Here is a 25,492-nt window from a genome sequence, read left to right as displayed (position 1 = left end):
GTATAGGAATTCAGGCTGTCTGTTTGGAGCCTGCACTCACTCTTAACTACGATTCTTGAAATGCCTAGATGTAAGTGATTTTCCAGTTCATTCCAATTAGGTAACTCCAATACCATAAAAGAGCATTTACATTACAGGATTTTGTGTGCATTTCTACAAGGCAATTCACAAGTAAAATACAATCTGTATCATGGAACTACAAACTACCCTTCCAGAAACATGCTTGCTCACATTTCAAGGAATCAAATGACTTAAAGTTAATTTAGAGTTTTGGCTTTGAGAAGATATATTTCGGGCTATATTATAAAATATAATTGAGAAGGGCAGTTAAGTTACATTGTAATTTTAAAATTAAATAACTTGGGAATTCCAATCAAACGTTGAGAAGTAGTTTAAAGCTCCATAATACTTAAATTTGAAATTTGTAACAGTTGCATCCTTTCTCAAGACACCTGAATGCTCGAGAATGAAGAACTGCTTTCTGTTGGGAAAGCAGTGCAAGAAAGTGGTTTAGAGTGTGGGCTCTGGAATCAGACTGCCTGGATCTACTAAGCCACTGGCCAGGCAATCTTGCGCAGAATTCTTAACCTCACTCTTTTCTACCTTAAAATGGAATCATAACAATCTCTTTTCCACAGGCCTGTTTTGACAATTAAATGAGAAATGCATATAAAGTGCACAGCACAGTTCCTTGCATATATAATGTTGAATAAATGTTAGCTAATATGATTGTTATTAATAATTATTACTTTACATTCACACCGTCTCTAAACATTTGTAATTCTCCTCAATTTCTGCTAGCCCAAGTGTATCCCTTTAGCGGGTGTCCATTCAAAATCAGTGCTGAATCTGAGGTCCAAATTGAGATAGCTCCTTTCCCAGCTGAAGTCCTCTTCAGCCTTAGAAATACTTGGCTGCATTCCGTGGTTCTCTCCCCGCCCACACACACTTTAATAGTAAAGCACAAGACGTATGCAAAATATCTGAAAATATGTTCTGGCCTGTGGTTTGTATTTATGAATGGCTTTTATTCTTCAGGTCAGCTTCTGGAAGCTGCGGAGCATTATGAGGCCTTCCATCAATTGACGCAGGGACGGATATGGAAGGATGAGACAGGCCGCGTTCTCAACTTGTTGGCCTGTGAGAGTCTCCTGAGGACTTACAGATTACTCTCAGACAAAATGCTGGAAAATAAAGAATACAAACAGGCCATCAGAATTCTTATAAAAGCTTCTGAAATAGCCAAAGAAGGTGGGTGGAAAACAGCACTCTCACGTTGCTGCCTTTAATGGGCAGATACTGCTTCTCCCAAGAGGGAGGTAAAAATTGTCAAGTGTTCGGGTGATTATTTCCTATGAAATGCAGGGACAAATGCCATCAATATACTTTCAAATTTCACTGTAAAACAGAGGGGCCTTAGTGCTGACAGCAAGAAATCCATTAGTTTCTTGAAAGCTTTACCTCCAAAATTGCAACCCTCTGGGAATAATGTTATAAAACAGTGAACCCATGATGAGAAGGTAAGGTCATTTGCAAAAGTTAACTCTGTGTGTGTGTGTGTGTGTGTGTGTGTGTGTGTGTGTGTGTGTGTGCTTAAGGTCATATATTTCTTACAATCTGAGAGACCTTTCATTGTTTGTAAATTCCCTATTGTCGGGTAATAGGAAAGATATGATAAATATTTAGTTAAGAGTAACAGGAAGATAGAACTTTAATATATTTTAGACCCATGCCTGTCAAAGTGTGTGGCCTTTGGACTGGCAGCATCAGCATCACCAGGAAGCTTATAAGAAATGCAGCATCTCAGGCCCCACCCCCGACCGACTGCATCAGAATCTGCAGGTTTGCAAGATCTCCAGGTGATTTGTATGCACGCTTACAGCAGTGAAAATGCTTTTGTGACAGCTGATCACATCCTTAATATTCTATTATCATTAAAATATGTATAAAATATAAAGAAAAAAATTGGAACATATAATCATAAGCTTTTACTCTGTGAGATGCAAGGATATTTTGTGACCTCAGAGTAGTATATTAATAAATTACTTTTCATGAAGGAGAAAAAGATGGAAGTTACGCTCTTGAACTAAGTTCATTAGCTTGTGGACATATTTAATCAGTTGGCTTATTGAGTAACAAATGGCTTATATGGAGTAAACAGGACTGATTTTCTGGGTTTGATTTTAATTTTTTAAAGAATGAAAGTAAAATCTTAGCTTATTCTCTCTGTTAATTTTTAAAAGTAATATTAGTTAAATTACCCATAGGACATCACCCCCAGTGAAAGATGTATCCCATTGAATGAACTGCTTTTGAATGAACGGTGATCTAGTACCTTCCCCAAAGGGGTACACACTGATATAAATAGTTACCTCTTAGATCAATTTCAGCAGCTAACTTTAGTCACGTGAAAAGTTACGTGGATTTTTTTTAACATCTTTATTGGAGTATAATTGCTTTACGATGGTATGTTAGTTTCTGCTTTACAACAAAATGAATCAGTTATATATATACATATGTTCCCATATCTCTTCCCTCTTGCGTCTCCGTCCCTCCTACCCTCCCTATCCCACACCTGCAGGCGGTCACAAAGCACCGAGCTGATCCCCCTGTGCTATGCGGCTGCTTCCCACTGGCTATCTACCTTATGTTTGGTAGTGTATATATGTCCATGCCTCTCTCTCGCCCTGTCACAGCTCACCCTTCCCCCTCCCCATATCCTCAAGTCCATTCTCTAGTAGGTCTGTGTCTTTATTCCTGTCTTACCCCTAGGTTCTTCATGACATTTTTTTTTTCTTAAAATCCATATATATGTGTTAGCATACGGTATTTGTCTCTCTCTTTCTGACTTACTTCACTCTGTATGACAGACTCTAGGTCTATCCACCTCATTACAAATAGCTCAATTTCATTTCTTTTTATGGCTGGGTAATATTCCATTGTATATAAGTGCCACATCTTCTTTATCCATTCATCTGTTGATGGACACTCAGGTTGTTTCCATCTCCAGGCTGTTGTAAATAGAGCTGTAATGAACATTTTGGTACATGACTCTTTTTGAATTATGGTTTTCTCAGGGTATATGCCCAGTAGTGGGATTGCTGGGTCATATGGTAGTTCTATTTGTAGTTTTTTTAAGGAACCTCCATACTGTTCTCCACAGTGACTGTATCAATTTACATTTCCACCAACAGTGCAAGAGTGTTCCCTTTTCTCCACACCCTCTCCAGCATTTATTGTTTCTAGATTTTTTGATGATGGCCATTCTGACTGGTGTGAGATGATACCTCATTGTAGGTTTGATTTGCATTTCTCTAATGATTAGTGATGTTGAGCATTCTTTCATGTGTTTGTTGGCAGTCTGTATATCTTCTTTGGAGAAATGTCTATTTAGGTCTTCTGCCCATTTTTGGATTGGGTTGTTTTTTTTTTGTTATTCAGCTGCATGAGCTGCTTATAAATTTTGGAGATTAATCCTTTGCAATCATTTGCAAATATTTTCTCCCATTCTGAGGGTTGTCTTTTGGTCTTTTTTATGGTTTCCTTTGCTGTGCAAAAGCTTTTAAGTTTCATTGGGTCCCATTTGTTTATTTTTGTTTTTACTTCCATTTCTCTAGGAGGTGGGTCAAAAAGGATCTTGCTGTGATTTATGTCATAGAGTGTCCTGCCTATATTTTCCTCTAAGAGTTTTATAGTGTCTGGCCTTACATTTAGGTCTTTAATCCATTTTGAGCTTATTTTTCTGTATGGTGTTAGGGAGTGATCTAATCTCATACTTTTACATGTACCTGTCCACTTCTCCCAGCACCACCTATTGAAGAGGCTGTCCTTTCTCCACTGTACATTCCTGCCTCCTTTATCAAACATAAGGTGACCATATGTGCGTGGGTTTATCTCTGGGCTTTCTATCCTGTTCCATTGATCTATCTTTCTGTTTTTGTGCCAGTACCATACTGTCTTGATTACTGTAGCTTTGTAGTATAGTCTGAAGTCCGGGCATCTGTTTCCTCCAGCTCCATTTTTCGTTCTCAAGATTGCTTTGGCTATTCGGGGTCTTTTGTGTTTCCATACAAATTGTGAAATTTTTTGTTCTAGTTCTGTGAAAAATGCCAGTGGTAGTTTGATAGGGATTGCATTGAATCTGTAGATTGCTTTGGGTAGTAGAGTCATTTGCACAATATTGATTCTTCCAATCCAAGAACATGGTATATCTCTCCATCTATTTGTATCATCTTTAATATCTTTCATCAGTGTCTTAAAATTTGCTGCATATAGGTCTTTTGTCTCCTTAGGTAGGTTTATTCCAAGATATTTTATTCTTTTTGTTGCAATAGTAAATGGGAGTGTTTTCTTCATTTCACTTTCAGATTTTTCATCATTAGTGTATAGGAATGCCAGAGATTTCTGTGCATTAATTTTGTATCCTGCTACTTTACCAAATTTATTGATTAGCTCTAGTAGTTTTCTGGTAGCATCTTTAGGCTTCTCTATGTATAGTATCATGTCATCTGCAAACAGTGACAGCTTTACTTCTTCTTTTCCGATTTGGATTTCTTTTATTTCCTTTTCTTCTCTGATTGCTGTGGCTAAAACTTCCAAAACTATGTTGAATAAGAGTGGTTAGAGTGGGCAACCTTGTCTTGTTCCTGATCTTAGTGGAAATGCTTTCAGTTTTTCACCATTGAGGACGATGTTGGCTGTGGGTTTGTCATATATGGCCTTTATTATGTTGAGGGAAGTTCCCTGTATGCCTACTTTCTGCAGGGTTTTTATCATAAATGGGTGTTGAATTTTGTCAAAAGCTTTCTCTGCATCTATTGAGATGATCATATGGTTTTTCTCCTTCAATTTGTTAATATGGTATATCACGCTGATTGATTTGCATATATTGAAGAATCCTTGCATTCCTGGAATAAACCCCACTTGATCATGGTGTATGATCCTTTTAATGTGCTGTTGGATTCTGTTTGCTAGTATTTTGTTGAGGATTTTTGCATCTATGTTCATCAGTGATATTGGCCTGTAGTTTTCTTTCTTTGTGACATCCTTGTCTGGTTTTGGTATCAGGGTGATGGTGGCCTCGTATAATGAGTTTGAGAGTGTTCCTCCCTCTGCTATATTTTGGAAGAGTTTGAGAAGGATAGGTGTTAGGTCTTCTCTAAATGTTTGATAGAATTCGCCTGTGAAGCCATCTGGTCCTGGGCTTTTGTTTGTTGGAAGATTTTTAATCACAGTTTCAGTTTCAGTGCTTGTGATTGGTCTGTTCATATTTTCTATTTATTCCTGATTCCGTCTTGGCAGGTTGTGCATTTCTAAGAATTTGTCCATTTCTTCCAGGTTGTCCATTTTATTGGCATAGAGTTGCTTGTAGTAATCTCTCATGATCTTTTGTATTTCTGCAGTGTTAGTTGTTACTTCTCCTTTTTCATTTCTAATTCTATTGATTTGAGTCTTCTTCCTTTTTATCTTGATGAGTCTGGCTAATGGTTTATCTATTTTGTTTATCTTCTCAAAGAACCAGCTTTTAGTTTTACTGATCTTTGCTATTGTTTCCTTCATTTCTTTTTCATTTATTTCTGATCTGATTTTTATGATTTCTTTCCTTCTGCTAACTTTGGGTGGTTTTTTTTTTGTTCTTCTTTCTATAGTTGTTTTAAGTGTAGGGTTAGATTGTTTATTTGACATTTTTCTTGTTTCTTGAGGTGAGATTGAATTGCTCTAAACTTCCCTCTTAGAACTGCTTTTGCTGCATCCCATAGGTTTTGGGTTGTTGTGTCTCCATTGTCATTTGTTTCTAGGTAGTTTTTTATTTCCTCTTTGATTTCTTCAGTGATCACTTCGTTATTAAGTAGTGTATTGTTTAGCCTCCATATGTTTGTATTTTTTATAGATCTTTTCCTGTAATTGATATTTAGTCTCATAGCATTGTGGTCGGAAAAGATACTTGATACAATTTCAATTTTCTTAAATTTACCAAGGCTTGATTTGTGACCCAAGATATGATCTATCCTGGAGAATGTTCCATGAGCACTTGAGAAAAATGTGTATTCTGTTGTTTTTGGATGGAATGTCCTATAAATATCAATTAAGTCCATCTTGTTTAATATATCATTTAAAGCTTGTGTTACCTTATTTATTTTCATTTTGGATGATCTGTCCATTGGTGAAAGTGGAGTGTTAAAGTCCCCTACTATGAATGTGTTACTGTCGATTTCCCCTTTTATGGCTGTTAGTATTTGCCTTATGTATTGAGGTGCTCCCATGTTGGGTGCATAAATATTTACAATTGTTATATCTTCTTCTTGGATCGATCCCTTGATCATTACGTAGTGTCCTTCTTTGTCTCTTCTAATAGTCTTTATTTTAAAGTCTACTTTGTCTGATATGAGAATTGCTACTCCAGCTTTATTTTGGTTTCCATTTGCATGAAATATCTTTTTCCATCCCCTTACTTTCAGTCTGTATGTGTCTCTAGGTCTGAAGTGGGTCTCTTATAGATAGCAAATATATGGGTCTTGTTTTTGTATCCATTCAGACAATCTGTGTCTTTTGGTGGGAGCATTTAGTCCATTTACATTTAAGGTAATTATCGATATGTATGTTCCTATTCCCATTTTCTTAATTGTTTTGGGTCCGTTATTGTAGGTCTTTTCCTTCTCTTGTGTTTCTTGCCTAGAGAAGTTCCTTTAGCAGTTCCTTTAGAGCTGGTTTGGTGGTGCTGAACTCTCAGCTTTTGCTTGTCCATAAAGGTTTTAATTTCTCCATCAAATCTGAATGAGATCCTTGCTGGGTAGAGTAATCTTGGTTGCAGGTTCTTCTCCTTCATCACTTTCAATATGTCCTGCCACTCCCTTCTGGCTTGCAGAGTTTCTGCTGAAAGATCAGCTGTTAACCTTATGGGGATTCCCTTGTGTGTAATTTTTCCCTTGCTGCTTTTAATATGTTTTCTTTGTATTTAATTTTTGACAGTTTGATTAATATGTGTCTTGGCATATTTCTCCTTGGATTTATCCTGTATGGGACTCTCTGTGCTTCCTGGACTTGATTAACTATTTCCTTTCCCATATTAGGGAAGTTTTCAACTAGAATCTCTTCAAATATTTTCTCAGTCCCTTTCTTTTTCTCTTCTTCTTCTGGAACCCCTATAATTCGGATGTTGGTGCATTCAATGTTGTCCCAGAGGTCTCTGAGATTGTCCTTAGTTATTTTCATTCTTTTTTCTTTATTCTGCTCTGCAGTAGTTATTTCCACAATTTTATCTTCCAGGTCACTTATCCATTCTTCTGCCTCAGTTATTCTGCTATTGATCCCATCTAGAGTATTTTTCATTTCATTTATTGTGTTGTTCATTGTTGTTTGTTTCACCTTTAGTTCTTCTAGGTCCTTGTTAAATGTTTCTTGCATTTTGTCTATTCTATTTCCAAGATTTTGGATCATCTTTACTATCATTATTGTGAATTCTTTTTCAGGTAGACTGCCTATTTCCTCTTCAGTTGTTAGGTCTGGTGGGTTTTTATCTTGCTCCTTCATCTGCTGTGTGTTTTTCTGTCTTCTCATTTTGCTTATCTTACTGTGTTTGGGGTCTTCTTTTTGCAGGCTGCAGGTTCATAGTACCCGTTGTTTTTGGTGTCTGTCCCCAGTGGCTAAGGTTGGTTCAGTGGGTTGTGTAGGCTTCCTTGTGGAGGGGACTAGTGCCTGTGTTCTGGTGGATGAGGCTGGATCTTGTCTTTCTGGTGGGCAGGTCCACATCTGGTTTTGTGTTTTGGGGTGTCTGTGGACTTAGTATGATTTTAGGCAGCCTCTCTGCTAATGGGTGGGGTTGTGTTCCTGTCTTGCTAGTTGTTTGGCATAGGATGTCTAGCACTGTAGCTTGCTGGTGGTTGAGTGAAGCTGGGTGTTGGGGTTGAGATGGAGATCTCTGGGAGATTTTCGACGTTTGATATTATGTGGAGCTGGGAGGTCTCTTGTGGACCAGTGTCCTGAAGTTGGCTCTCCCACCTCAGAGGTACAGCACTGACTCCTGGCTACAGCACAAAGAGCCTTTCATCCACACGGTTCAGAATAAAAGGGATAAAAAGAAAGAAAGAATTAGTAGAAGTAGAAAGAAAGAAAGGAGGGAGGGTGGGAGGGAGGAAGGAAGGAAGGAGGGAGGGAAGGAATGAAAAAAGAAAAAAAGAATATAAAGTAAAATAAAATAAAGTAAGAGAAAATATAATAAGGTTATTAAAATAAAGAAATAATTATTAAGAAAAAATTAAAAAACAAACAAATATAAAAAAACGGACGGATAGAACCCTGAGACAAATGGTGGAAGCAAAGCTATACAGACAAAATCTCACACAGAGGCATACACATACACACTCACAAAAAGAGGAAAAGTGGAAAAAATCATAAATCTTGCTCTCAAAGTCCACCTCCTCAATTTGGGATGATTCATTGTCTATTCATGTATTCCACAGATGCAGGGTACATCAAGTTGATTGTGGAGCTTTAATCCGCTGCTTCTGCGGCTGCTGGGAGAGATTTCCCTCTCTCTTCTTTGTTCTCACAGCTCCCAGGGGCTCAGCTTTGTATTTGGCCCCGCCTCTGCGTGTAGGTCGCTGGAGGGCGTCTGTTCTTCGCTCACACAGGACCGGGTTAAAGGAGCCGCTGATTCGGGACCTCTGTCTCATTCAGGCCAGGGTGAGGGAGGGGCACGGAGTGCGGGGCGGGCCTGCGGCGGCAGAGGCCGGCGTGACGTTGCAGCAGCCTGAGGTGGGCCGTGCGTTCTCCCGGGGAAGTTGTCCCTGGATCCCGGGACCCTGGCAGTGGCGGGCTGCACAGGCTCCGCGGAAGGGGGGTGTGGAGAGTGACCTGTGCTCGCACACAGGCTTCTTGGTGGCGGCAGCAGCGGCCTTAGCGTCTCATGACCGTCTCTGGGGTCCGTGCTTTTAGCCGCGGCTCGCGCCCGTCTCTGGAGCTCCTTTAAGCAGCGCTGTTAATCCCCTCTCCTCACGCACCAGGAAACAAAGAGGGAAGAAAAAGTCTCTTGCCTCTTCGGCAGCTCCAGACATTTTCCCCGGACTCCCTCCCGGCTAGCCCTGGCGCACCAACCCCCTGCAGGCTGTGTTCACGCCGCCAACCCCAGTCCTCTCCCTGCGCTCCGACCGAAGCCCGAGCCTCAGCTCGCAGCCCCGCCCGCCCCGGCGGGTGAGCAGACAAGCCTCTCGGGCTGGTGAGTGCCAGTCGGCCCTGATTCTCTGTGCGGGAGTCTCTCCGCTTTGCCCTCCGCACCCCTGTTGCTGTGCTCTCCTCCTTGGCTCCGAAGCTACCCCCCTCCGCCACCTGCAGTCTCCGCTCGCGAAGGGGCTTCCTAGTGTGTGGAGACCTTTCCTCCTTCACGGCTCCCTCCCACTGGTGCAGGTCCCATCCCTATCCTTTTGTCTCTGTTTATTCTTTTTTCTTTTGCCCTACCCAGGTACGTGGGGGTTTCTTGCCTTTTGGGAGGTCTGAGGTCTTCTGCCAGCGTTCAGTAGGTGTTCTGTAGGAGTTGTTCCACGGGTAGGTGTATTTCTGGTGTATCTGTGGGGAGGAAGGTGATCTCCGCGTCTTACTCTTCCGCCATCTTCCCGGAAGTTCCTATGTGGACTTTTAATGTAAGTTAATGTTATCAGGTAGGAAAAGGGATTTCACTTTAGGTTCACATTTGCTAAATTGTAAGGTTGTTCACAAAGAAAGCAAGGTTCCTAGGCCCTCTTCCAATACTCCGAGCCTGCCAAGCCGTCTCCTTTCTGAAAGCATCTCTCACTTTCTGAAGGACAGATGAAGAGAATAGGAGAAAACTTGCTTCTTCTGCTGTAATAATTTTTAATATCTTTTAAAGCCAATAAATATTTGTGCCCATGTTTTTCATATAAGACAGTAGACAGGTTAAATGATTGCACAGCATTTTACAGAGCTCTGACAGCCGCTGAAATGCTCTGGGACAAAGCATCCCTTCTTACTGTTGTCTCCTACTTTGGTCAGGGAGCCTGAAGCAGCAAGCTGACGATTGCATGGATAACGCCTGCCTCCCACATTGATTTACATGGTACTTAAGGAGGACCGACATCCACTGTGCACCTTAGTTAGGACACCTTGGTGTAATGCACAAGTATAGTACCAGCCATACAGTGGTCTCATGAGTCTATTATTCTATTATTTTCATCTTTCAGACATCAGTGCTCTTTAATAAATCCACAAAGTTGTACAAACATCAACACTGACCCCATACTCATTAGAAGGCATTGCCCATACCCTCCTTCCCCTATGCCCTAGCAACCATTAATCTACTTTCCGTCTCTGTGGATTTACCTCTTCTGGATAGTTCACACAGATGGAATCATGCTATGTGTATTCTTTTGAGTCCAGCTTCTTTCACTTAGCATCATGTTTTCAACATTCATCCATCTTGTAGATGGTATCACTACTTCATTCATTTTTATGGCCAAATAATACACTATTGTGTGGTTGTATCACATTTTCTTTATCCATTCATCAGTTGATGGACATTTACGTTGTTCCCACCTTTTGTCTATTATGATTAATGCTACTATGAACATCTGTGTACATGTTTTCAGTTCCTTTGGGTATATACGTAGACGTGGCATTGCTGGGTGGTACAATTCTATGTTTAACTTCTTGAGGAACTGGCAAAGAGTTTTCCCAAGTCGCTGAACCATTTTACATTCCCATCAACAATGTATAAAGGGTTTCAATTTAGCCACATCCTCACCAGTACTTGTTACTTTCTGTCTTTTTATTATAGTCATCTTAGTAGGTATAAAGTGATATCTCACTGTGAATTTATTTTGCATCTCCCTGTTGCTTAATGATGTTGATCATCTTTTCACGTGCTTATTGCCCATTTGTATATCTTCTTTGCAGAAATGTCTATGCAATTCCTTTGCCCATTTTTAATTGGATTATTTTGTCCTTTTATTATTGAGTTACAAGAATCCTCTAATATTCTAGATGCAAGTCCTTCATCAGATTTGGTTTCTTTTCACTTTCTGATGGTATCCATTGAAGCCCGAGTTTTTAATTTGATAAAGTGCAAAGTAATTTGTTTTTTCTTTTGTTGTTTGTGCTTTTGGTTTCATAACTAAGAAGGCTTCCACTAATCCAAACTCATGAAGATTTACTTCTGCACTTTATTCTAAGAGTTTTATAGTTTTAACTCCTATATTTAGGTGTGTGTATGTGTGTGTGTGTGTGATGTCAAGAGGGTCCAACTTCACGTTTTGTATGTGGATATCCAGTTGCCCCAGTACCAGTTGTTGAAAATGCTGTTCTTTCTCAATAAATTGTCTTGGGACCCTTGTTAAAAATAATTGACCATAAATGTGAGGGTTGTTTTCTGGATTCTTAATTCTATTGCAGTGATCCTCATGTCTGTCCTTATTCTACTACTACATATTTTTTATTGTGGTTTTGTAGTAAGTTTTAAAATTGGGAAGTGCGAGTCTTCCAAATTATCCTTTTTCAATATTGTTTTGGTCCTTCCACATTGCTTATATTTCCACATGATGTTTAGGATCAGTCTGTCTACTTCTCCAAAAATGACAGCTGGGATTTTGGTAGGGATTGCATTGAATTTGTAGATCAGTTTGGGAAATATCGCTATCTTCACACTGTCATCCAATTCATGAATATGGTTATCAGTCTATTTACATGTTATCTAATTTCTTTTAATGATGTTTTATAGTTTTCAGTGTACACATTTTGCCCTTGGTTTGTTACATTTATTTCTAATATTTTATTCTTTTTGATGCTGTTGAAAATGGAATTTTTTCTTTTATTTTCAGATTGTTCATTGCTCGTGTGTAGAAATAAAATCAACTTTTTTTTTCTTTTTTGCGGTACACGGGCCTCTCACTGTTGTGGCCTCTCCCGTTGTGGAGCACAGGCTCCGGACGCGCAGGCCCAGCAGCCATGGCTCACGGGCCCAGCCGCTCCGCGGCACGTGGGATCTTCCTGGACTGGGGCACAAACACGCATCCCCTGCATCGGCAGGCGGACTCTCAACCACTGCGCCACCAGGGAAGCCCAGGCTGATACTCTTTATCAATTATTTCACATATGTAGTCGCAGCTGTGATGAATGACTATAGGTTTTACATGGTGGACTGGTATGGAATTTATATATGAATGTCAAAATGCTAATACTGGGTTTTGTATGTAAAGGGAAACTCCTCATAATTATATTGCTAATGCATGTTACTCACTTATTATCTGTGACCCAGGTAAATTGTATTAACATCAGCCTTTTTTTTTTTAACATCTTTATTGGGGTATAATTGCTTTACAATGGTGTGTTAGTTTCTGCTTTATAACAAAGTGAATCAGTTATACATATACATATGTTCCCGTATCCCTTCCCTCTTGCGTCTCCCTCCCTCACACCCTCCCTATCCCACCCCTCCAGGTGGTCACAAAGCACCGAGCCGATATCCCTGTGCCATGCGGCTGCTTCCCACTAGCTATCTACCTTACGTTTGCTAGTGTATATATGTCCATGCCTCTCTCTCGCCCTGTCACAGCTCACCCTTCCCCCTCCCCATATCCTCAAGTCCATTCTCCAGTAGGTCTGTGTCTTTATTCCTGTCTTACCCCTAGGTTCTTCATGACATTTTTTTTCTTAAATTCCATATATATGTGTTAGCATACGGTATTTGTCTTTCTCTTTCTGACTTACTTCACTCTGTATGACAGACTCTAGGTCTATCCACCTCATTACATATAGCTCAATTTCATTTCTTTTTATGGCTGAGTAATATTCCATTGTATATATGTGCCACATCTTCTTTATCCATTCATCCGATGATGGGCACTTAGGTTGTTTTCATCTCCGGGCTATTGTAAATAGAGCTGCAATGAACATTTTGGTACATGACTCTTTTTGAATTTTGGTTTTCTCAGGGTATATGCCCAGTAGTGGGATTGCTGGGTCATATTGTAGTTCTATTTGTAGTTTTTTAAGGAACCTCCATGCTGTTCTCCATAGTGGCTGAACCAATTCACATTTCCGCCAGCAGTGCAAGAGTGTTCCCTTTTCTCCAACGTCAGCCTTTTTGATGAGTACACAGTTAGGTTTCAGAGATTGTTGATATAAATCTGTATACTTTGTTATAATAACTTCCTACTCTCTTAAAAAGCAAAGATTCTGTTTGTTGTAATAAACCAATGTCTTTAATACCGTAATGATTTTTTCTACATTTTCGTTTTAGGAAATGACAAAAAGATGGAAGAAGCAGCTTCCTATTACTTGGGCTTAGCGCACTTGGCTGCTGGAGAGTATGAAACAGCATTAGCAGTAAGTTCAAGTTGACTTTAATCACTATCACTTTTAATTTTTATTTTATTATATTTGTTCTATTTTATTATGTTTGTTTTATATTTTTTATTGTATGTTGTTACAAGGCCATCAGAAATGGGGTGGGCTGGATGTCAGTGTACCTATTTATAGAGACTAAAGCAGAATAGCACTATTCTAGAAGCATTAAAAATTGGTTTTATTGATGAAAGTTAAATATATGGAGTAATGGGACCCTCCACTCCTATATCACCAAGGACAAGAGGAAATGGGTTTAGATGACAGCAAAAAGTAAATAGTAAAAAAAAAAATTACGGCACACATAATATGATCTGAGAAAGTTTTCTTAGGAAAAACTGTAGTTAATAAGCAATAGATTGAATTGCATTGCAGTGAACCTTTCCTTTGTGTGTGGGGAGCGGGGGGAAGGCGGGCTGCAAAGGTGGAAGGCATTGCTAGTCCCAATCTGAGAAGTAACCTGCTTCAGGATAAAAATGAGTGTTTGCCTATCTTATGACCAGGCTTGGTGTGTTTGACTAAAAAACCCAAAAAACAAAATGTCAAGAGCTATCTTTTCCATATTAAAACTGAAATCATTTTTCTTTCATTCTTCTCTTACCTCTAATATATTCCAACTGTAACTTCTTATTGAATTTCACATACATCTCATGTAATAACCCTATTCGATAAGAAGTATTGGCTTTATATTTCAGCTTTGAGGAGCTCTTGTTGGCTCTTTTAGATATTCATGCTAAATAGCATTTCTGTGATTGGGCTAAATATTTTTCTCTATCATCCTTAAAATTGGGTTTAATCGTAAGAGACTTGGGTTTTCCTAGTTGACTCTTCTACTTAATATTTTTTAGTTAATGACATGCACACAGCAAGGCTGTTGTGTTCCAGGTACTTTGAGGAACACAGAGGCCAACAAGATGCACATTTCCCTTTAGGAGCTAGTTGAATGAGGGGGACCAACTTGTAAACAACTATAATTCAAAGCAGAATGAACAGGGGTTTTCTGAGTTCAGAATAGTTAGTTTCAACACTGAAGATCAGGAAGGTTGCACAGAAGAGCTTTTGAGGGGCAGGATTTATACAGGCAGAAAGCGTGAGAGTCAAGGATGATAGCATATTAGACACACACACACTCCCACACTCTCAATATGATCATAGTCAGTGGGTTTGAGAAGCAATGAATTGTCATGTACGATAGGATACAGTAGGAGATCAAGTTGGAAAATTAGGTGAAAATTAGCTTATAGATTCTCTCTGTCTCTCTATCACATGGCAGGCACATGGCAAAATAAATTCAAACAATGCAATAGAGTTTACAGTGAAAAATAAATCTTCCTTCTGTCCCTGTACTCAGTCTCACAGTTCTTTTCTCAAAGGCAAATACAGTTACAAGTTTCTGGTTTATCCTTCCAAAAATATTCATAGGTATGCCTGGCATATAGGTGCATATATATATGTGTGTCCTTTTTGTTGTTTACAAAATGGTAACGTTTTATACACACTGTTCTGTCCCCTGAGTTAACTTCCTCCATACTAATGTATATATAGACATGCCTCATTTTAAAAGGGACTCATAGTATCCCATGATATAGTTGTACTGTAATGGATTTAACTATCTCCTATTGGTGGGCATTTAGGTTATTTCCAATCAGTTTTGTTTCACAAAGGGTATAGCAGTGAATAGCTTTGTGCCAAAGTGAGAGAAGATCTACAGAATAAATTCCTAAGGGTGGAAATGCTGGTTCAAAGAGGAGAGGATATGAATTTAAAGATAAGTTTATTTTTATTTCTAATCTTCCCTTCAAAGAAGCTTAACAAGTTTATTGTCACACAACAATAAATGCAGGCGCCTGTTTCCTCAGGAGCTATGTATATCTTTAGGAAATTAGGCATATGTACTAATACATGTTGGGAATATTTTTCCAGGCCACTGTTTTTTGGCCTTATTATGAAATTCTTCCATCAACTTTTAGATATGTGTGTGGCCAAATTTATCAATTTCTTCTTGTATGATTTCTGGACATTCTTAGAAAGGCTGTACTCATTCTAAGTACAGCCTTTCTAAGAATTAGGAATTCATCGTAATTCCAGGATTATACTTTTTAATCTTTTGGAGGGTTGGAGGGTCTCGAATGCTTTGTTGGAATGTGAGGCTTAGTTTTTAAGCAATGTGGAATGTTTGGTGACTTTGATGAGGCTGGTGGCATGATCTCATTCATTTACTGACAACTGTTTATTGAGCACCTTCTAAGTGACAGACAACATGCCAGGCATGATGAATCTGATCTATAGTTTTGGAAGATAACACTAGTGGTGTAGGATAGTCTAGTAATGAATGTATTTAAGAAGCAGCATTTGGCATCCAAGTGACAAATTTCTTGATACTGTTACTCCTTTCAGAAAAGTATTGAAATTATTTTTCTGGAGGTAAGGAAGCCATAAATCAAATGTGAAGCTCACATTCATATTAACTGTGTGACCTTGGACAAATCCCTTAAATTCTCTAAGTCTCAACTGACTCAACTAATAAGTATATTTACTTTTTGGGGGGTTGAATGGTGTTTTTAAAAGATATGTCCACTTTCTAACCCCTGGAATCTATGATACCATAGATCATACCATACTTAGGAAAAAGGTCTTTGCAGAGGTAATTAAGTTAAGGCTCTTGAGATGAGGTGATCATTGTGCTGGATTTTCTGGCTGGGCTCTAAATCCAGTGACAGGGTCCTTATAAGAAAAAGGCAGAAGGAGGTTTGAAACAGACAGAAGACAAGAAGACATGCCCGCAGAAGACAAGTCCCTGTGAAGATGGTGGAAGAGATTGAAGTTGCAGTGCCACAAGTCAAGGGATGCCTGGAGCCACCAGAAGCTTGAAGAGACAGGAAGGATCCCCTCCCCATAAGATCATGGTCCTGCCAACCCTTTGATTTCAGATTGCTAGGCTTCAAAACTGTGAAAGAATCCATTCCTTTATTTTACTTTTAACATCTTTATTGGAGTGTAATTGCTTTACATTGTTGTGTTAGTTTCTACTGTATAGTAAAGTGAATCAGCTATACATACACATATATCCCCATATCCCCTCCCTCTTGGTCTCCCTCCCACCCTCCCTATCCCACCCTTCTAGGTGGTCACAAAGCACCGAGCTGATCTCCCTGTGCTATGCGGCTGCTTCCCACTAGCTATCTATTTTACATTTGGTAGTGTACATATATGTCCATGCCACTCTGTCACTTCTTCCCAGCTTACCCTTCCCTCTCCCCGTGTCCACAAGTCCATTCTCTATGTCTGCGTCTTCATTCCCGTCCTGCTTCTAGGTTCTTCAGAATCTTTTTTTTTAGATTCCATATATATGTGATAGCATATGGTAATTGTTTTTCTCTTTCTGACTGACTTCACTCTGTATGACAGACTCTAGGTCCATCCCCCTCATTACCAATAACTCAATTTCGTTTCTTTTTATGGCTGAGTAATATTCCATTGTATATATGTGCCACATCTTCTTTATCCATTCATCTGTTGATGGACACTTAGGTTGCTTTCATGTCCTGGCTATTGCAAATAGTGCTGCAATGAACATTGTGGTACATGACTCTTTGAATTATGGCTTTCTCAGGGTATATGCCCAGTAGTGGGATTTCTGGGTTATATGGTAGTTCTATTTTTAGTTTTTTAGGGAATCTCCATACTGTTCTCCATAGTGGCTGTATCAATTTACATTCCAACTATAAGACACTGATGAAAGAAATTAAAGATGATACAAACAGAGGAGAGATATACCATGTTATTGGCTTGGAAGAATCAACACTGTGAAAATGGCTACACTACCCAAAGCAATCTACAAATTCAATGCAATCCCTATCAAACTACCAATGGCATTTTTCACAGAACTAGAACAGAAAATTGCACAGTTTGTATAGAAACAAAAAAGACCCCGAATAGTCAAAGGAATCTTGAGAAAGAAAAGCGGAGCTGGAGAAATCAGGCTCCTGGACTTCAGACTATACTACAAAGCTACAGTAATCAAGACAGTATGGTACTGACACAATAAAAGAAATATAGATCAATGGAACCAGGTAGAAAGCCCAGAGATAAATCCATGCACATATGGTCACCTTATCTTTGATAAAGGAGGCAAGAATATACAATGGAGAAAAGACAGCCTCTTCAATAAGTGGTGCTGGGAAAACTGGAAAGCTACATGTAAGAGAATGAAATTAGAACACTCCCTAACACCATACACAAAACTCAAAATAGATTAAAGACCTAAATGTAAGGCCAGACACTATAAAACTCTTAGAGGAAAACATAGGCAGAACACTCTGTGACATAAATCACAGCAAGATCCTTTTTGACCCACCTCCTAGAGAAAGGGAAATAAAAACAAAAACAATGGGACCTAATGAAACCTAAAAGCACAGCAAAGGAAACCATAAACAAGATGAAAAGACAACCCTTTGCAAACGAAGCAACTGACAAAGGATTAATCTCCAAAATATACAAGCAGCTCATGCAGCTCAATATCAAAATAACAAACAACCCAATCCAAAAATGGGCAGAAGACCTAAACAATCATTTCTCCAAAGAAGATATACAGATTGCCAACAAACACATGAAAGGATGCTCAACATCACTAATTATTAGAGAAATGCAAATCAAAACTACAATGAGGTATCACCTCACACCAGTCAGAATGGCCATCATCAAAAATTTTACAAACGATAAATGCTGGAGAGGGTGCGGAGAAAAGGGAACTCTCTTGCATTCCTTTATTTTTGAGCCATTTAGTTTGCCTTGTTACTTCAGTCCTAGGAAACTAATAATAGGATGATTAGAAAAGACAATTTATATCAAGTTTTAAAAGAGTGCCTGCCTGGTATATAAAAACTTTTGATAATTAGTAGCGTTTGTTATTTTTACACTAATCAACTAAGTCTCTGGGCTTTAGTAGTAGTAATGAATATGGAAGGAAATAGATTCAGAAGTTCTGGGGGACTTGGAATTAGATTAAATCTGGGAGGTGCAGGAGACAGTGGGGTCCAGATGGGCCTAGGTTCCTGGCTGTAGAGCTGCATGGCCTCTGGTGGGGGATGCCACAGGATGCCCAGGCTTGGAGGTAAACGAGGAGTTCAGTTTTGAATATGTTGAGTTTGAGGAGTTTTTGAGATAGCCAAAGAGAGATCTATAGACAGTGGTATATGTGGGCCTGGAGCTCAAGAGGAGGTCTGGATTGAAGATGCTGTGTAAATTTGAGGCTGTATAAATTTGCAAGTTTTCAGCATATTGAAATTGTTGAGTGGAGGAGATTTCCTAGAGACAGTTAATGTTGAATGAAAAAGTTCAAGGGCCAAGCTGGGAGAAGGAGGTGCCAAGGAGATTAAGCAGTGTCTCTGGAGAGGTAGCAGGAAAACCAGAAATAGATGATGGCATATAAGCCAAGGAAACCAGCATGTCTAAAGGAGAGAAATGAGCACATTCATTCTGTCTCCTATCCCTGTTTGGGGCTGGAATGAGAGAGCCCCTTGCAGATATTTCCAGTAAGATCTCAACCCCCTTACCCAGGCATGTACCTCACTGAGAGTCAAGGTCAGTTCATTCTTGTCATGTAACTCTCCAGGCAGGGCAGAGTCTTTGGAAAACCAGGCGGGCCATATTCCAGGCCTTGGCTCACTGCTACTGTCAAGAGTAGCCTGTGTGGTTGGGAAGAACCAGGGACTTGCTTGAGGCAGAATATTGTTACCTTTTTGGAACACAGCTCACCCAGAACTGAGAACTTGCAGGAATCAAGCATAAGATTTGAGCCAGACCCACGGGCAGAGCTGCAGTGCCAGTGAAGAATCTGTTGTCAGGTCTGGATACAAGATGCTAAGAGCAAACTCAAAAAGGCATCAGATTCACAGCTGCAAGACAGGAGGCAGGAAACAGGTACCAGGGAATCACCAGAGAATGGGAATTTGGCACTGGGGTGTGGCTGTGTGGAGAATGGACACTGAACAGTTGTACCTGATTCGGGGCATGGAGGTCTTCCAGCTCGGGCTGATTTTAGAGGGCAGCGTGTTTTTGCTGTTGCACTGAAATTAGTTCCCACAAAACCTGACATCTTGCTTTGATTGCAGATAGATGGCCGCCATCTTTTCATTCTCTCTAGTATCTTACCTTAGCCACTTTTCCCTCCTTCCTTTCAGATATAAAAGGACATTCTTCAGACTTGAGTTTGAATCCCCTTTCAGTTTTTCTAAAATTTATTTTTTTGAAGTACAGTTGATACACAATGTTGTGTTAATTTCTGCTGAACAGCAAAGTGACTCAGTTATACATATGTATACATTCTTTTTCATATTCTTTTCCATTATGGTTTATCACAGGATACTGAATAGAGTTCCCTGTGCCTTTTCACTTTTTTCTTTCTGGACTTGGTGAAGGTGATCGTATAACCTAGTGATCTATTTTCTATTTGCAAACTACAGCCTGTCTTTCCGTCTGCAGCTGCTCTCCATCTGAAGGCATGGCTTCTAGTTTACAAGATGTCTATTGGAAACCCACACCTTATTTAGTGAATGTATTGTAAAAGAAGAATTACATGATCAATTAATAAATAAGATTGATTCTCTGATTGGTTGATTAGGTATCTGCCTGGTTATCTAATCACAAGGTAAAAATTCAACACATAAAAAAAGAATTTTTCTTTTGAAGTCCTTTTTTATCCTACTTTCCCACCCTGTGCAGTATTACCAACACTATCTTCATCTGTTCTAAAGCATCGATGGTGTTTCTGTCACACTGTAGTTCTGGAGGGCAGTAAGAATGCCTTCAAATCAGCTTTGTCATGTGGGAACCAGCATGAGAAGCTGTCCAGTTAGATTTAACATTGCCTTTTCATATTTAGTCTATCTCATCATCAATTCTGTACACTGTTTTTATTCTCTCACTTGTATTTTAAGTTTATAATTTGGAATATTTTCCAATTTTCAGGATCTTGCCCCTAGATTCAACCACTACCTCTAACAAATTTCTTCTCCCATCCAGTAATGTTGTTCATCTGTTTAAAGACTTTTACGTGAATTTTTCAAAGAATCTTGGCTTAGAGAAACCTGTCACAAGTAAATATCCCTAATTAATGGTTCTGATGATCTGAAACAGAAGGGACTCTGAAATTTTGCTAATGTAGCTCAATTTAAAAGCTTTAATTTATTAATAAATGATTAATACATGTAATAGGAGAATATGTTGACAAGTATATGAATAAGGTTTGGTCATCCATTCCTTGCTGACCAAGCATTCTTTACTGAATGAGGGACTAGCACTAAACTAAAAACAAATAATGGATTTATTTAGGGCTGAAATCTACTAATGAGAAAAGGGCATTTGGTGAAGAGAAGTGATAGTTCCTGTAATAAACCTGTGCAGCAGGTCACAGAGACACTGACATTTAAAGAGGAGAAAGCTACCCACGTATATCAGTCAGGTGCTGAGGAAAGAAGTAGTAATTCCCTTTGGCCATCATCAATTTCCACCTGAAAATGTGCCAAGTAGAGTAGATTCTGAATTTTAGAAAGTAAATATATCTTATGAGGGCTTCCCTGGTGGCGCAGTGGTTGGGGGTCCGCCTGCCGATGCAGGGGACAGGGGTTTGTGCCCCGGTCCGGGAGGATCCCACGTGCCGCGGAGCGGCTGGGCCCGTGAGCCGTTGCCGCTGGGCCTGCGCATCCGGAGCCTGTGCTCTGCGGCGGGAGAGGCCACAGCAGGGAGAGGCCCTCGTACCACAAAAAAAAAAAAAAGAAAAAAAAATGTATCTTATGAAGTCCTAAGATTTCAAAGAGAAAAATATTTTACCAAAAATCACATTCAAGACCTTATGCAAAGTTGGCCCAGCTCCCACAATCAAATATTGCAACCATAAAGTTATTTTAAGAAAAAGGATGGTCCTATGGTAGTAAATTGTTTTCATGCACGAATTTTCTTTCTCTCTAAATGCTCTATTCCACTTACTAATCTTAGAAACATCAACTTTGTCTTCGGTACATTCAGTGAGTTATTTGCTTCCCATTGGTTAGTGATAAGGTAGCCTATCAAAAATTATACTGTGAAAGAAAAATTCACCATATTGATTTTACTTTTGTAGTACAAAATTCTTGTCCTAGTATTTAATTATTCCATATACAAAACAGTAGCTATTTGTATGTTTGAAGACATGTCAGCATCTTTATAATAACTTAGAATGCTTCTAATATTGGTGTTAGCTTGTATGCATGGTTAACCCAAATCTCTAGCCTCATCAGCAGCATCCCATAGAGAAATGCACGTAAACGATGTAGCAGAAAAAAATAGTTACACTAATATTCTAGCAGCTAATGGATTGTAGGTAAATATTAACAATGGAGGGTATGGGTCATATTTGTAAAATGATATATTCTTAAGTTTTCACTAAGTAATTGTAATTAAATTTTAGTTATTATTTTAACTCAATAGATGCAAACAAAGACAAAGCTATTATATATCTGCAGGCATTTTTAACAAAGGATGATTTATTTGATTTGTAATGTTTAAGGCACAGAAAGTTTGGGGATTCTTACAGTTGTTTCCATTTAGTTTTTTCTGTGTTCAATTTGATACCTTCTCCCTTAAAAGTCACTCCATCCTTGATGACAGTGGGCTCTTCATCTAAATGGTAATCTAGCTGACACATACATGCCTTGGCAGATTCTAAGGTAACATACATAAAACAAATTTTCCTTTTGGTCACTTTTATAAGTGAAGATTTTTATCTACCATGAAACCATGATGCAACCCGAATAAATGTGAGTTCTTCATGGCTCTCTTGGTGGAATACCATATGAAAAGGAAAACATCCACCAAGCTAAAAGGAAAGTAATATCAATTTCTCCTTACTTGTCCTCAAAGAATAAGAGGTAAAGTTTTTAACTCACAGTAACATCGTTTAGACTCTTCTCTCCTTCCATTTAAAAATTTTTTTCAATTTGTCTTTCTCTAGATATCCTGAAGCCTGTATCTTCATGTCACTCTCTGGACCCCAAAGTTCCTTCCTGTGTTCCACTCACACATGGTTCATCACCCCTCTCCCTTCCCTCTCTCATCTGCCTGCTTTTCTTTCTCACATCAAGAAATTGTGGCTCTTCAACAGGCACATGAAAAGATGCTCAACATTGCTAATTATTAGAGAAATGCAAGTCAAAACTGTAATAAGGTACACCTCACACTGGTCAGAGTGGCCATCATTAAAAAGTCTACCAATAACAAATGCTGGAGAAGGTGTGGAGAGAAGGGAACCCTCATACACCATTGGTGGGAAAGTAAATTAGTGTAGCTACTATGGAAAACAGTATGGAGGTTCCTCAAAAAACTCAAAGTAGAGTTGCCATATGATCCAACAATCCCACTCCTGGGCATATATCTAGAGAAAACTCTAATTCGAAAACATACATGCACCCCAGTGTTCATAGCAGCACTATTTACAATAAGCCAAGACATGGAAGCAACCTAAATGTCCATGGACAGATGAATGGATAAAGAAGATGTGGTATATATATATAATGAAATACTACTGAGCCATAAAAAAGAATGAAATAATGCCATTTGCAGCAGCATGGATGGACCTAGAGATTATCATACTAAGTGAAGTAAGTCAGACAGAGAAAGACATATCATATGATAACACTTATATGTGAAATCTGAAATATGACGCAAATGAACCTATCTATGAAACAGAAACAGACTCACAGACATTGAGAACAGACCTGTGGTTGCCAAGGGGGAGGTGGCGTGGGGGAGGGATGGATTGGGAGTTTGGTATTAGCAGATGCACACTATTATATATGGAATGGTCGGACAACAAAGTCCTACTGTATAGTACCGGGAACTATATTCATAGTTTCCTGTGATTAACCATAAGGGAAAAGAATATGAAAAGAATGTATATGTATATATGTATAACTGAATCACTTTGCTATACAGTAGAAATTAACACAACATTGTAAAGTACTATACTTTAATAAAATAAATTTAAAAAAAATTGTGGTTCTTTTTAGCAGGCTCATTTCTACTTCTTCTATCCCTACTCTTTCCCCCCAAAATTCTAACTCTCATCTGCATAGTAGAGGCCCAGTATGGGGGACTGGTTTGGGGGAGGAAGGAGGAGTGGGCCAGGCCAGAACTAATAGCTGGGAAAGGAAACAAATACTCATGCAGGAATTGCTTTTGATTCTCTTGCTCTTTTTTTTTTTTTTTTTTTTTCTTGCAGTACACGGGCCTCTCACTGCTGTGGCCTCTCCTGTTGCGGAGCACAGGCTCCGGACGCACAGGCTCAGTGGCCATGGCTCACGGGCCCAGCCGCTCCGCGGCATGTGGGATCTTCCCAGACCGGGGCACGAACCTATGTCCCCTGCATCGGCAGGTGGACTCTCAACCACTGTGCCACCAGGGAAGCCTGATTCTCTTGCTCTTTATGTGACACATTGTTGAAAACTATATGTGAAAAGAAATGTTAAAAAAAAAAAAAAGGAGAGAAATGGAAAGAAAGTAAAGAAGCCAAGGACCAAGGCAAAGGAGAGATGGAGAAAGAGGTGCTCTGAGGCTCTATCTTCATTTAGGTCTTTGGTGCATCCATTCACATGCTTCAACTCTGCAAAGTTCTGCACATTTGCAGTATAGGATGATATGATAAATCTTTCTGATGGACCATACCTACTAATGCACATAGTCTGAATCAGTTTGTCTACAGGAGGAATTGCTTCTTCAATCTGCCTTTCACCCTTTCCTGTCTTCTTTCAGCTCTGTGTACTAGACTGTGAGAAGTTTAGGACCCGTTTAATAGGGTATCATAATATTTAGTTAGAGTTGCCTGGGTGGATACAATGCTCACATCTGTTACCAAATCTGTGATTCTTAGAAGTCTGCATGAAGTAAAGGCAGTAAATGCTAGCATTCTTCAGATAAGGAACTCTCAATTGCTTTTTAGAGAGTACATTTAACAACTCTTTGAAAAGAGAGGACAATGTGAAATGGTTAAGATGGTGGACTTTAAAATCAGCTGATGGAGGATGGAATCCCAGCTCTGCTATCACCTCACCATATGACATTACATAAGCAAAGTGATGTTTCTGAGCATTAGTTTCTTCGTCTGTAAAATGGGAATAATACTGCTCCCTAACTCAGCACAGCTCTGTGAAAATTAAGTGAGAAAACGTGTGTAAAGTTTGTGGCATAAAGTCTAACATATAGAAAACTGTGACTATTATATTACCATTAATATGCATAAAATAACTAGTTTCCAAAGTGCTAGATGGTCAAACATCTACAGAAATCACAATTTCTGGTTTTTGCTCTAGGCCCAAGTATTCCCAAACCAACAGTTAACATAGGATAAAATGTTAAATATGTAGGTGAAAGTCTTTAAAAAAGCTGTTGGAAGTAGGATTTTATTTAGAAAGTATGTTACATGATAAAGATCATCTTTATGTAATATAGTTCAAGTGTAATAGCAATATCTCTCTAATTGTTTTTTTATTGAAGTATAGTTGATTTATTATACAATGTTTCAGGTGTACCAGCAAAGTGATTCACATATATATATGAATATATATTTATTCTTTATATATATATATATTTTTTTTTTCTTTTCCAGGTTCTTTTCCATTATAGGTTATTACAAGATGTTAAATATAGTTCCCTGTGCTACACAGTAGGTCCCTGTTGTTTACCTATTTTATATATAGTAGTATCTGTTAATGCCAAATTCCTAATTTATGCCCCCCTTTCCCCTTTTGTAACCATTAGTTTATTTTCTATGTCTGTGAGTCTGTTTCTGTTTTGTAAATAAGTTCATTTGTATCTTTTTTTTTTTAGATTTCACATATAAGTGATATCTCTAACTGTTAAGTGGTTAAATATTTGAACTGACAGTAGGTTTTGAACTATAGTCTTTATAAGGAAGGTAACTACGGTGTAGAAAGAGCATGTGAGAGTTGAAGTTAGAAGAGATGGCTCTTAGGCCTGTCTGCCACATACGAGCTGCTGACCTTAGCTTAGTCACTTAATTTCTTGGAGGCTCAGTTTCATTTGTAAAATAAGGATGACGATGGCAGCTTCACTATATCTTTGTGAAAATCAAAAGAAATAAAAGTATCTT

General features: G+C 38.9%; 1 protein-coding gene across 1 annotated transcript in view; it reads left to right on the top strand.

The window, feature by feature from the left end:
- Positions 1-25,492, top strand: part of TTC29 (tetratricopeptide repeat domain 29) — a 257,575-nt gene that overhangs the window by 71,339 nt on the left and 160,744 nt on the right. Inside the window, exons 6-7 of the mRNA XM_027117120.1 lie at positions 1,039-1,251; positions 13,247-13,332. Of these exons, the coding sequence (XP_026972921.1) occupies positions 1,039-1,251; positions 13,247-13,332 (299 nt within the window). The remainder of the gene's footprint in view (positions 1-1,038; positions 1,252-13,246; positions 13,333-25,492) is intronic.

Source organism: Aethalodelphis obliquidens, unplaced genomic scaffold, assembly GCF_003676395.1.
Source record: "Aethalodelphis obliquidens isolate GAN/ISIS:26980383/991018 unplaced genomic scaffold, ASM367639v1 scaffold17, whole genome shotgun sequence".
Lineage (NCBI taxonomy): Eukaryota > Metazoa > Chordata > Mammalia > Artiodactyla > Delphinidae > Aethalodelphis > Aethalodelphis obliquidens.
Note: the sequence above shows the minus strand (reverse complement) of the source record. Positions and strands in the feature narration are given on the sequence as shown.